The sequence below is a fragment of the Erinaceus europaeus genome, chromosome 3 (genome assembly GCF_950295315.1).
Source record: "Erinaceus europaeus chromosome 3, mEriEur2.1, whole genome shotgun sequence".
Classification (NCBI taxonomy): Eukaryota; Metazoa; Chordata; class Mammalia; order Eulipotyphla; family Erinaceidae; genus Erinaceus; species Erinaceus europaeus.
This window is the reverse complement of record NC_080164.1, coordinates 152,506,439-152,519,509: the sequence shown is the minus strand read 5'-3', so window position 1 is coordinate 152,519,509 and position 13,071 is coordinate 152,506,439. Positions and strand designations below refer to the sequence as shown.

Below are 13,071 nucleotides of genomic sequence, written 5' to 3'. Positions count from 1 at the left end.
AGAGAAAGAACCAGACATCACTCTGGCACATGCGCTGCTGGGGATCGAACTGGGGACCTCATGCTTGAGAGTCCAAAGCTTTACCACTGTGCCACCTCCCGGACCACCATGTTGGTTTTAAATCATGTTAGTTTTGAATTACATAATTCCTTTCAACCAAGGACCCAAGTCTTAACCCAGGTTTCAGGTGGAAGCATATCTGACTAAGGAATGAGGCATAATTAATCTTATATCAAAAGAAAAACATTCCTTATAGTTGAAAGACCAAACCAAGAGAATTCATGGTGTAAATTCTCCTCATATGAAATTTACCTGATTTCTTTTGAAAATGAAAACCCTGTTTACTTGCATATTCCCCCCCCTTTTTTTTTTGTAAGTGAACATGGTTGACTTTAAATTTTAGTAACTACTGAATTACTCTGGAAGGTGTCAGTGATAAAATTCTTCACAAATACTGTTAGTTGAGTTGACTCATCTCTATTGAGTAATGCCATTGATCCAAGCATGAGAGCATTTGTTATTTTTTAGTTAAAGTCTCTAAGATGCATAGTTACTAGAAGCTAATATATAAAGTCCTATATTATAAATGTGAACTATATTTTATTTTTGTTTTGGAGGTCTTTGAACTGTTGACGTCATGCTTTTTGGTTATTGTTCTGTTGCTGTATTTCAGTCTCTCAGTAGAGGCTTTCCTGTCCTTAAAGTTTTTTGAGCTTGGTAGAAAATAATTTTTATTGGCAACTAATTAATTCTATGGGAAAGTGCCATGGCCATAGTATTCAAATTCCAACTAAGCAGTTTCCCAGTGAAGTGCTCTCCTCATTACTTCTGCTTCACTAATTATATCCTTTTATAGCATTTCCTTAACTTGAGCCAGTCGCATTGCAAAATAAGGTTTTTTTTTATCTCTCCATATTATAAATATTGGGGTAAATTTCTCTCTGGTATATAAAATGTTAACAATTTGCGGCAGAGGAGATAGTATAATGGTTATGCAATCAGACTCTTCAAGCCTGAGGCTCCAAAGTCCCAAGTCTGATCCCCTGTACCACTATATGCCAGATATATAAAATAAAATAAAAATGTTCTAATTTGTGTTTAAAATTACCTGGGACATAATAGATCATTAAGTATTTGTTTAATAAGGAAAAATTATAAGTGGGACACCAATTATTGATTTTCATTTCTGTTTAACAAATAATCAGTTTTTAATATACACATGAAATTTTGAAGGGAGCAAACATTAAAATTTAAAAGTATCAATACTACTTTTAGTTCAATTATTCTTTCAAAAAATATATTATGTGCTTACACTGAATATATTGTATTTTAGAAGTTTGATTGGTGTCCTTACTGAAAACTTTGATCTTTTTTTCCCCCCCAATGAGCCAGGAACTCTCACATATGTGGTTTCGCTACTCTTCAGTCAGTGTTTTTATTCAGATAGAGAGAAATAGAGGCAGAGACCCTGCAGCACTGAAGCATTCCCCAGTTTTAAGGTATCCACATGTAGTACCAGGACTTCAACCTGGGCCTTGTCCATGGCAGGACACTTGTGTTCTTGCTGTTGATGTATACTTTCTTTATGTTTTTTCCATATCAATTTCTTATCAAATGTGTGATGCCCAAATATCTTCTCCCTGTTGCTGGCTTTCCTTTTTTGTAGAAATCTTTGAAGGTGTTAAAAAAACTTTTTGATATGATGTAGTCCTGGTGTTTGTTTATTTTTCTTTAGTTTCCCTTGCCAATGAGATTATATCTCCAAGTATATATGATGCTGAGGTCCTGATGTGTTTCACCCATGCTTTCCTCTCTGTATTTTGTAGGCTTGGGTCAAATATCCAGCTCTTCAATTTTATTTTTGAGTCAGTTTGATTATATAGTTAGGTGATGGGCTAGATTCATTTCTTTGTATATGACCAGTTTTCCCAAACACTATTTGTTGAAGTGTTTCCTCATTGAAATCTAGAGTCTTAATCCATTATTGTATTAATACATGCATGTGAAAACAGCGAGGGAATTTGGACTTTCTTTTTTTATTATTTTTTATTTGATAGGACAGAGAAGTTGAGAGGGCGGTGGGAATAGAGAGGGAGGGAGAGTCAGATACCTGCAACACTGCTTCACTGCTACAAAAGCTTACCCCGCCGGGTGGGGCCTGGACGCTTGAACCTGGGTCCTTGTGCTTGCCAACATGAGTTGGCAACTAGGTGTTCCATTACCCAGTCCCCAGGACTGCTTTCTTTATAGTGTGTAGTTGATCTTTTCAACTATTAATATTTTATGCAAATGTCCTAGGATGTTACAATGAATAGTTTGGTCTAGGGTTTTCAGTGATTTAGTGATCAGAAGAAATAAATGGAAATAGAAGGTTCCATTTGGCATAACCAAAGGTGCTGATTTTTCCTTCCAGAAAAGAAATCCTGAAGTTCGACATGTAGATTTGGAGATATTATAGATTTGATGAGATGAACCACCCTGGATGGAGCTTTGGAAACAATTTTGTTACACCTGTTCCCAGATGCAGAGGTCAACGCCATTCAGAAGCACCCCCTTGTTTTTTGTTTTTCTTCTTTTTAAATTTTTGCTGTTGTTGTTTTCAAGATGAAGGAAATACTTTGTATAAATGGCAGTTAAACAGTCCACAGAACTAAAGCAATTTCTTATTTCTAAGAGACATACTACAAGTTGAATTAACTTGGAAATCATGTTTTTGTGTTTCAGTCGGAAACAGTAACTTAAGTTATTCATTCTTGTGTAGCATGCCAAGATTACCATCATGTCACCTTTCCTCATATTATACAAATAAGCAGAATCCATAGGATTTAAATATTTTTTTTGCTACTAAAGATTTCACTCCACCAAATCCTGCCAATATTGAACATTCTGGCTAACTCTTGGTTTACAGGTTTTAAAATAATCACTTTGTTTCAAAGTCTCTCTCTGTCTATGGTATGTAGAAATTACTTGTACAGAAATTGTAATTTTGCCCTGAGAATGTAGGCATACTCTTCCACCTGGTAAACCATAACTGTTCATTCCAGAAAAATCTTACTAGATTGTAGGAAGACAGTAAAGCACTTCCTTCTAGGGCATTGAGGATACCATTTTATCATGTTTCTTAGCTCTCTTTGATTTTTTTTTCTTTATTTGGTTTAATTTTTCTGATGGTAAAAGGTATAAAATAACCCTAGATATTTTCCACGGGCCAGTATGATGGCTGGAATTTAGTTTGTTTTTAACTGGCTTTAGTGCCATAATATGTATTTACTAGGGTATAAATAGGCATCCTCTAAGATGGACTAGAAGTATTTATAAATTTACTGACAAGACAGCATTATATTTTTAATTTATTTTTAAAAGAGTCGCTGCTTATGTAAATCTGAACTGTGGGCTATTTCTTGCTTTACAAGGAAGAGAAGTAAATTTCTTTATTTGGAAATTTGTGGCCATGATTTTGTGTTATGTCATAGTGGTGTGCTTGTAACATGAGTTTCTTGTAGTTACAAATGGGCAGTTAGCAGAATACATGACTTGTGGAAGTAGTACTCAAATTATCAGACTACTTTTGCCAGGTTGAAAAAAGACAGAATTCAGTAATTGAAGATTTAGTGAAAAACTACAGCTGTGTTTCTACCCATCTAAGCAACTTACATGCACTTTAAATTGCTGAGGTGACAGTGAACATTGTTCATACAAGAGTGATGGCTGGATGGTCCCTTTGTTGGATAAGTGAGTGCTTGGTATGAAGACTTGGCTATTTGTGTGAGGTCATTGTCTAAAGAGTTACACTAAAGTTCATGAATATAGGAAATTATAATGCTGGATATAAAAAAAAATAAACATTTGGTTAAGGAGTTTAAAACAGTGATTTTTGATCCAAAAAGTCATTTGCTAGGAAATTTACATTAAAGTCCTTTTTTTTTTTAAACTTTTACAGAGCATTTTACATGCTCTACATTTTAGTTAAAATGACATTGCAATTTTTCTCTTAATATTCTCTTTAATATTTAAAATAATATTCCAGTTTTTCTTCTGGTTTAAAACTCCTTACCTTGACATTAAGATTTCTTTTTTTTTTTTTACTCATTATAAATTATACTTTTCTTTTTCTTCCATCCTTTTCCACCTACCATATCTTATTCCCTGTCACTGTCATGTGGGAAGATACCAAATTATATATCTATTAGTAAACTTACTCTAGAAATTTGCATACCTAAACAAGAATAAACTCTTTAAAAAGAAAATCTCAGAATTGATATGCAAATGTTATTCTTAGTGTTAGATTTTCCCAAAAAGAAGCCTAATGCTTCTTAAAAGTTTTTGAGTTTGAGTGAAAGCATACCTGTTCCTAAGGAAAATTGAAGGCTTATTGTTCTTTTTTTTCCCTTTTTTTCTTTTTGATGGAGACAGAAAAGGCAGAAAGGCAGTGAGAGTGAAGGAGACTGCAGCACTGAAAGCTCAGTGCCCTTAGGGTCAGCCTCAAACCTGGGTCATGCACATAGCAAAGCAGCAAACTGTCAGGTGAGCTATTTCACCAGCCCAGTTCTGTCATTCCTTTACGAATTCTAGTTAGCCCTGATATTTTAAATTTTGCTTAAGCAAAACTTTATTTTTTATATAATTTGATTTAAAGAAATACAGCATATCTAGGAATTTGAATATTTCTGTGGAGTCAGAAAACATAGGACATCACTAGTTCTTGTTTTTATGTTTTAAATGAGAGTTGAATTTGAATTTTAAAGTTAGGTTGTGGTTTTTATTTTTATTTTTTAAAGATCTAGTTGTTCAGGATTTATGTCCTCTCCCTCAAATTAATCTTCCTTACTTTGCCTTCCTTGATGTGTATAGTATTTGGGCATTTAAGTGTGTAAATCTTACTATTTTTAAGGAAAATGGCCCTTGGAGTAGAGTTATTGCAAGAGCAATATTAATTAAGAAACTAATAGGAGAGAGCAGTTGAAGGCTAAGTGACTTTGTAATGATGCATAGTAAGTAAAGAATACTTGTTTTCAGATTTGGCTGACAATGGAGTCTAATCAATTGTAAAGTAGCAGACCTGGAAATGTGTATGGTGGAAATTTTTTTTTTTCAGACCATGACAGTGGGAAAGTGAGGTTTGGAGTCCTTGATCCATGCTGGTGGTCAATTGTATCTAACCCCAAAGGTGAGATTCTTGAACACACATGAAATCATGTAGTATGTGATCAGAGACAGACAAAATTATTATCTTTCTGCATTCTTACATAAACACACTCTTAATCCTAACCCCTTATAATATAGAGTAACAGTGGCACACGGTTTGAATTGGGGGTATATGATGGTTAGCCTTAGTTATTCCCAAATTTGGTTTTTCTGAAGTGGTACCATCTAAGGAAAATAACAAGTTTGAAATCTGGTAAATTGATGTTGACTGCAAGTAACTACCAAAAAAAAAAAAAAAATTACATAGACATTTGGAATTTATACTACCTTTCTCCGATTACATTTGTCAAAGCTTTGGCATTTCCTTTAAATGAGATGATACACAATTTGCGAAACTGCCACAAGTCAGTGAAGCAAACAATTGAAGGTAAAATGTTGATTCACAGATTGTCTCCTCTATGTCTCTCATTCGTGTCTTTGAAATTGAACTTTGGAAGACATTGATATAGAAACAAGTCTGGCAACTTTTATATTTGCATTTAAGTTTACTAGCTTTTGTAAACTTGTTTTTGTGGAAAAGGAACGTTTTTGTTTCTGTTAGATTGTATTTCATCTGCCTTACTTTGTTGGCAGAGAAAAATGGCTCTTATCCCACAGGATGCTTCTTCTTTAATTAATGTTATGTGTAAATAACAGTAGTTCACATACTAGTTTGGGTTCTTTTTTTTCCTGATAAATAAATGTTTGTAAAGCATAAATGCTTCCTTATTTCATGTGCTAAAAACTAAAAGGTAGGGAGTGGGGCAGTAGCGCAGCGGGTTAAGCGCATGTGGCGCAAAGCAAGGACTGACGTAAGGATCCCGGTTCAGGCCCCTGACTCCCCACCTGCAGGGGAGTTGCTTCACAAGTGGTGAAGCAGGTCTGCAGGTGTCTTTCTCTCTCCCTCTCTGTCATCCCCTCCTCTCTCCATTTCTCTCTGTCCTATCTAACAACGACAACATCAATAACAACAATAACTACAACAATTAAAAAAAAAAAGGTACCAAACTGTAATCTCATATTTTACCTTTAAAAGGATGCCATTATAGAAAATCTCTTCTGTACATCCCTGCTGATTATCATCTCATTGTCATTTGACTTGGAGAACCTACTTTTGACATGAGATTTTCTTATGCAACAGACTGATCAATATAGTATTACTTAAGTGACACATGCCATGTCTAGTGTCTAGGCAGACGTTTTAAAAGATACTGCATGGGGAGTCGGGCTGTAGCGCAGCGGGTTAAGCGCAGGTGGTGCAAAGCACAAGGGCCGGCATAAGGATCCCGGTTCAAACCCTGGCTCCCCACCTGCAGAGGAGTCGCTTCACAGGCGGTGAAGCAGGTCTGCAGGTGTCTTTCTCTCCTCCTCTCTGTCTTCCCCTCCTCTCTCCATTTCTCTCTGTCCTATACAACAACGACAACAACAATAATAACTACAACAATAAAACAACAAGGGCAACAAAAGGGAATAAATAAATAAAATAAATATTAAAAAAGAAAGATACTGCATGATTCTACCATAACTGTTTGCTCTCTTCCATGAGAATGACTTATTCTAGCTAGGGACTGGCATTTTACTCTAAATTCCTGAATTACTATTTTTTTTTCACCACTTGCCTAAATTCCTGAATTAAAAGATGTGGAATAGAAAGATAGCAACTGTAATTTGAACTTTACTGAGTTCTGGGAGCACATACTTCTAACTCAACATATCTAAAAGCAAAATGTTTCTTACCTTCAAAACAAAAATCTTGTAGTCTTTTCTTTCTCAGAAAATGGTATCATTTCTTAGTTTCATAAAGCCTTGTATTCATGTTTGAATACATTTTTCCATTTTTCATGCAATGGACATTCAGCATCTTAGCAAATCCCATGGTTCTACTTTCCAAAATATAATTAATTTCTCATCTTGCTTCTTAAAGGCAACTATTACCTTATTTTGCTTGAATTTTTTTTATTTTTAGTTTTTATTTAAGAAAGGATTAATTAACAAAACCATAGGGTAGGAGGGGTACAACTCCACACAATTCCCACCACCCAATCTCCATATCCCACCCCCTCCCCTGATAGCTTTCCCATTCTCTATCCCTCTGGGACTATGGACCCAGGGTCATTGAGGGTTGCAGAAGGTAGAAGGTCTGGCTTCTGTAATTGCTTCCCCACTGAACATGGGCGTTGACTGGTCGGTCCATACTCCCAGTCTGCCTCTCCCTTTCCCTAGTAGGGTGTGTCTCTGGGGAAGCTGAGCTCCAGGACACATTGGTGGGGTCTTCAATCCAGGGAATCCTGGCCAGCATCCTAGTGGCATCTGGAACCTGGTGATTGAAAAGAGAGTTAACATACGAGGCCAAACAAATTGTTGAGCAATCATGGGCCCAAAGCTTGGAATAGTGGAGAGGAAGTGTTAGGGAGGTACTCACTGCAAACTCTAGTGTACTTCTGCTTTCAGGTATATATTTTGTAGTAGTTTATGGATACGTGTGAACATAAGCTCTCTCTCACAGAAACTGGTGTATATCTAGGTTATAGGACTTTGTTAGAAAGTGAACCACCTGAGATGAAATTAGAGTGTACTATAAAAGGAAAGGTCTCACCCGAGTAATGAAGCTGAAGGGTTGTCATTCCACATGTGAAGTCTCTGGACACAGTCTGAGGTGAAGCATGTTGAGGTGGCAATCGTTGCTTTGGTTAGGTTGTGATTGGCGGATGCAATATTATTTGGTATGGATTGGGAGAGGCATAAGGGAAAGTGGGCCCTATCCAAGGGTTCCAGGAATGGGGGAAGTAGGGGCTCTATAGTTGAGATGTGAGGTTCCTGCTGTCTTAGGGTTCAAAAAGACAATCGATAGTTAATGTTATCACATTATTTGGTAATTGGGTTAACTTTGAAAAGTCCTTTTGTTATGGTTTGCTGTACAGTATCCAGTATCTTGTATATAGCTGTGCTATTGGATGCTTCTAATCTACTTGGTCTAGGCTTTTGAGAGAGTCCGCATATCAAATACACAGCCTATATATGAAGAAGATTCAGTTTGTGTTTTGAAAAACTTTGAGACATACAATTGATTTTCCCCCTCTCATATTAATTAACTACTGATTTATATATTTTGCTAGGAGTGTACATAAACACCATTCCCACCACCAAAAGACTGTGACCCATCCCTTCCACCCACTCCCACCCCCCACTGTCCCAGGAAGCTGCATGTCTACCCCTCACCACAGGGTACTTTGGTGCCCTACTTACAATTTGATCAGGTCCTGCTTTTAGTTTCCCTTTCAGATCTTCTTAATCAACTTCTGTTGATGAGTGGGATCATCCCATACTCATCTTTATCTTTCTGACTTAGTTCACTTAACATAATTCCTTCTAGCTCTGTCCAAGATGGGTCAGAGAAGGTGGGTTCATTGTTCTTGATAGCTGCATAGTATTCCATTGTGTATATATACCACAGCTTTCTCAGCCACTCATCTGTTGTTGGGCACCTGGGTTGCTTCTAGGTTTTAGCTATTATGAATTGTGCTGCTATGAACATAGGAGTACACACCTCTTTTTGGTTGGGTGTTATGGAGTCCTTGGGGTATAACCCCAGGAGAGGAATGACTGGATCATATGGAAGGTCCATGTCTAGCCTTGTGAGAGTTTTCCAGACTGCTCTCCACAGAGGCTGTACCAATTTACATTCCCACCAGCAATGTAAAAGGTTTCCTCTGTCCCCACATCCTCTCCAGCATTTGTTGCTGCTGTCCTTTTTGATGTATGCCATTCTTACAGGAGTGAGGTGGTATCTTAGTGTTGTCTTAATTTGCATTTCTCTGACAATCAGTGACCTAGAGCAGTTTTTCATATATTTGTTAGCCTTTTGGATCTCCTCTGTAGTGAATGTTTGTTCATATCCTCTGCCCATTTTTGGATGGGGTCATTTGCTTTTTTGGTGCTAAGTTTGCTGAGCTCTTTATATATTTTGGTGATTAGTTTCTTGTCTGATGTCTGGCATGTGAAGATCTTCTCCCATTCTGTGAGGGGTCTCTCTGTTTGTTTAATAGTTTCCTTGGATGTGCAGAAGCTTTTCAATTTGATGTAGTCCCATTGGTTTGTTTCTGCTTTAGTCTTCCTTGCAATTGGGTTTGATTCATCAAAGATGTCCTTAAGGTGTAGGTGGGAAAGTGTTTTACCAATGTTTTCCTCTAAGTATTTGATTGTTTCTGGTCTGACATCTAGGTCTTTGATCCATTTGGAGTTGATTTTTGTTTCTGGTCAGATAAAGTGGTTCAATTTCATTCTTCTGCATGTTATAATCCAGTTTTCCCAGCACCATTTATTGAAGAGAGCCTCCTTTTTCCATTTAATCCTTTGGGCCCCCTTATCAAAGATTAGATGCCCATAGGTGTTGGGATTTGTTTCTGGGCTTTCAATTCTGTTCCACTGGTCTGTGTGCCTATTTTTGTTCCAGTACCATGCTGTTTTGATGATGATGGCTTTATGATATATAAATATTTATATATAATATATAAATAAATGGCTTTATAATATAATATAGTTTGAGACCTGGGGGTGTGATGCCTCCATTTCTGTTTCTTTTCCTCAAGATGGTTTTGGCAATTCTAGGTGTTTTGCTTGAATTTTTAAAATTGTCTTTTATCAAGGAAAATAGTTGTTTTAGTATTGATTTTTTTTAAACTATGAAAGTGTTCAAAATATTGCATATGAGGTATATGCATTATTTTATTTTTTTAAAAGATTTTATTTATTTATTTATTTATTTATGAGAAAGATAGGAAGAGAGAAAGAACCAGACATCACTCTGGCACATGTGCTACCAGGGATTGAACTCAGGACCTCATGCTTGAGAATCCAAAGCTTTATCACTGCGCCACGTCCCAGACCACTATGTATTCTTTTTTTTTTTTTTTAAGTTTTTATTTATTGATTCATGAGAGTTGATAGGACAGAGTGAAAGAACCAGATGTCACTCTGGTCTATGAACTGCTAGGGACCAACTCAGGACCTCATGCTTGAGAATCCAATGCCTTATTTACTGTGCCACCTCCTGGACCATTATGTATTCTTTTTTCTTTTTATTTATTGATTCATGAGAGTTGATAGGACAGAAAGAAGCAGACATCACTCTGGTACATGTGCTACCGGGGACCGAATTCAGGACCTCATGCTTGAGAGTCCAGTGCCTTATCTACTGTGCCCCTTCCCGGACCACTATGCATTCTTTTAAAACATTTAAAAAATACTTTAGTAATAGGGCCAGATGTTTGTGACAGAAATTTACCTAGCACTAAAGGCTGTACATTCAAAGACTTGAGGATGGATTGGGAAATGTACTTTACTTTTTATTATACACACTAAAATCTTTTTAATTTTGACTAATTTTAGACAGTGCTTAAGGCTTTTTTTGTAGAAAATGATTATTTGGAATAATTCTGACTTTGTATACATAGTAAAAGAACAAAGGCAATACACTTAAGTATTCTCATACATGAGTACTTTTTGTCAGGGGCCTTTTATAATATGAAGATATTTGGGGGGACAATGGGGCTTCATGCATGGTTAATTTCATTATTCTCATGTCAATTTCACTTTTTTAAAATTGGAGATAGAGCAGGGGTAGATAATGGTTATACAAAGAGACTATCCTATGTGTCTCCAAAGTCTGAGGTTCAGTCCCCCACACCACCATAAGCCAGAGCTGAGCAGTGCTCTGGTAAAAATAAATAAATAAATAAATACATTGGAGATAGAGAGGCACACCACAGCATTGGAGCTTCACCAGGTGCAGTGGCACTACGTTTGAGTGAGAGCATCCAGTATTTCTCTTTCTGACATTTTTTTTAGCATGCTCCCCTTCAGATCCATCCATCCTGTAGCAAAAGGGAAAATCTCATTTTCTCTTAAAGCCGTCATATATATATATCACAGCTTGACCACTCACCTGTCATTGGGTACTTGTTTTCACTTTTGATCTATTGTAAATAGTACTACAGTGACTATATCTTTGCAAGTATCCTTAGAGTGTGACTGGTGTGTGTGTGTGTGTGTGTTGACCTATCAAATAGTGCTATAACGAATATAGATTTGCAAATATCCTGTGTGTGTGCTTTGGATATATATGTAGAATAGGAATAGCTGGATCAAATGGCAGGTCTAGTCTTACTTACTTTTGAGAAGTCTCTACAATTTTGTAGAGGGACTCCATCAGTTTACATTCCCACCAACATTGTATGAGGGTTCCCTTATTTCCACATTGTCACCAGCATTTGTTATTTCTGGCTTTTTAAATGCAAGCCATTCTCAGGCATGAGGTAGTATATCATGTTCTCTTGATTTACATTTCCCTAGTAATAAGTGATAATGAATTTTTTTTTTTCAGTGCCTGTAAATCTTTGATGAAGTGTGTTTACCTCTTCACTCCCATTTTTTTTTTCTTTTTTGATGGGTTCACTTATTTTGTTGTTGAATTTAGTGTGTTCTTTTTATTTTTATTTATTTATTTATTTATTTATTTGCCTCCAGGGTTATTGCTGGGGCTCGGTGCCTACACTACAAATCTGCTGCTCCTGTGGCTATTATTTTTTTTTTAAATAGGACAGAGAGAAGTTGAGAGGGGAGGGGATAGTAGAGATGAGGAGAGAAAGACACCTGCAGACCTGCTTCACCGCTTGTGAAGCGACATCCTTCTGCAGGTGGGGAACTGAGGGCTCGAACCGGGATCCTTGTACCAGTCCTTGCACTTCGTAATATGTGTGCTTAACCCGGTGTGCTACCTTCCAGTCCCCAGTGTGTTCTTTATATATCTTCGAGATTATTCCTTTATCCAGTGTGTCTTGTGTGAATATATCTTCTCCCACTTGGAAGGATGCCTTTCTGTGTTGTGTTCATGAAAGGTGTGGTTGGTTGTTGCTTATTTTAAAATGGGATTGTAGTTTTGAGGTGCAAGGGATATTTGACACAGTGCACCATCTCTGATCCGCACCCACCCACCACCCACCCCTGTGTTGAAGCTCTACACCACTGAAGTTTACTTTGGTTTATAGCCTGTTGTTTCCCATCAGCTCAGCTACCCTCTTCTCCCAGACTGTCTGCCTTTATGCCTTCCTATGGAGTTCTGTAGCAATTAAGCTTCATGGTAATGTCTGTGAAATTCAATCTGATTTTTGCTATAGATTCCCTGTGATTACTGAAGGAGCTAAACACTTACTCTCCCTATTTGGCCATTTTTGCCCCTTCATCTACTTTTAATTAATTTAAAACTTAGGCTTAATACCATTAGACTTAGGAAATTTCATGTAGGAATTTCAATCTCCGAATAAGAGCTAACTCTTACCCACTTTGGTGCTGGGACCAAACCCAAGATCTCATATATGAAACGTGCTCTGCTGCTGAGTTACATCCCTAGAGAGTTACATGTCCTGTTCTGTTTCTATAATCAAGTAGTCTTATTCTCACTGTGGCTCACTGTAAAAATAATGTGTCAGAGAAGACTAGGACAATTGTCGTAGGAGTTGAAAAACTTAAGAAGTTTGAGAAACAGTCTTAAGTCATTGCACCACTCAACAATCAGTGCCCTACTGTACTATTTCACTGAGGCACTGGGGGGGGGGGGGGACTTCCTACATAGTCTCAGGCACAAAGAGAGGAGGACTTAGAAAAGATAGCATGTCTACAAAACTGTGGCCATTGATCTTAAGTTGACAGCTATGTTTTGCAGGCTAATAACTTATTCTGGCTATCAGAGAGCATATTCATTCCTTAGAACACATCCCCTGAGTGTTGATACAGATTGTGTCTATCCTTCAATATTGAGTGCATTCTCCTTTGCTACATTTCTGATTATTGATTCTGGAGTCATAACAGATAAAAGTCTCATTCATGCCT

At 37.0% G+C, this 13,071-nt stretch overlaps 1 protein-coding gene across 1 annotated transcript in view; it reads left to right on the top strand.

Moving 5' to 3' along the window:
* The window catches only part of SLC30A9 (solute carrier family 30 member 9), a 60,116-nt gene extending 54,213 nt beyond the window's left edge, over nucleotides 1–5,903 (top strand). Inside the window, exons 18-19 of the mRNA XM_016189955.2 lie at nucleotides 2,414–5,549; nucleotides 5,592–5,903. Of these exons, the coding sequence (XP_016045441.1) occupies nucleotides 2,414–2,458 (45 nt within the window). The 3' untranslated portion in view covers nucleotides 2,459–5,549; nucleotides 5,592–5,903. The remainder of the gene's footprint in view (nucleotides 1–2,413; nucleotides 5,550–5,591) is intronic.
* Nucleotides 5,904–13,071: the final 7,168 nt, after the last annotated feature.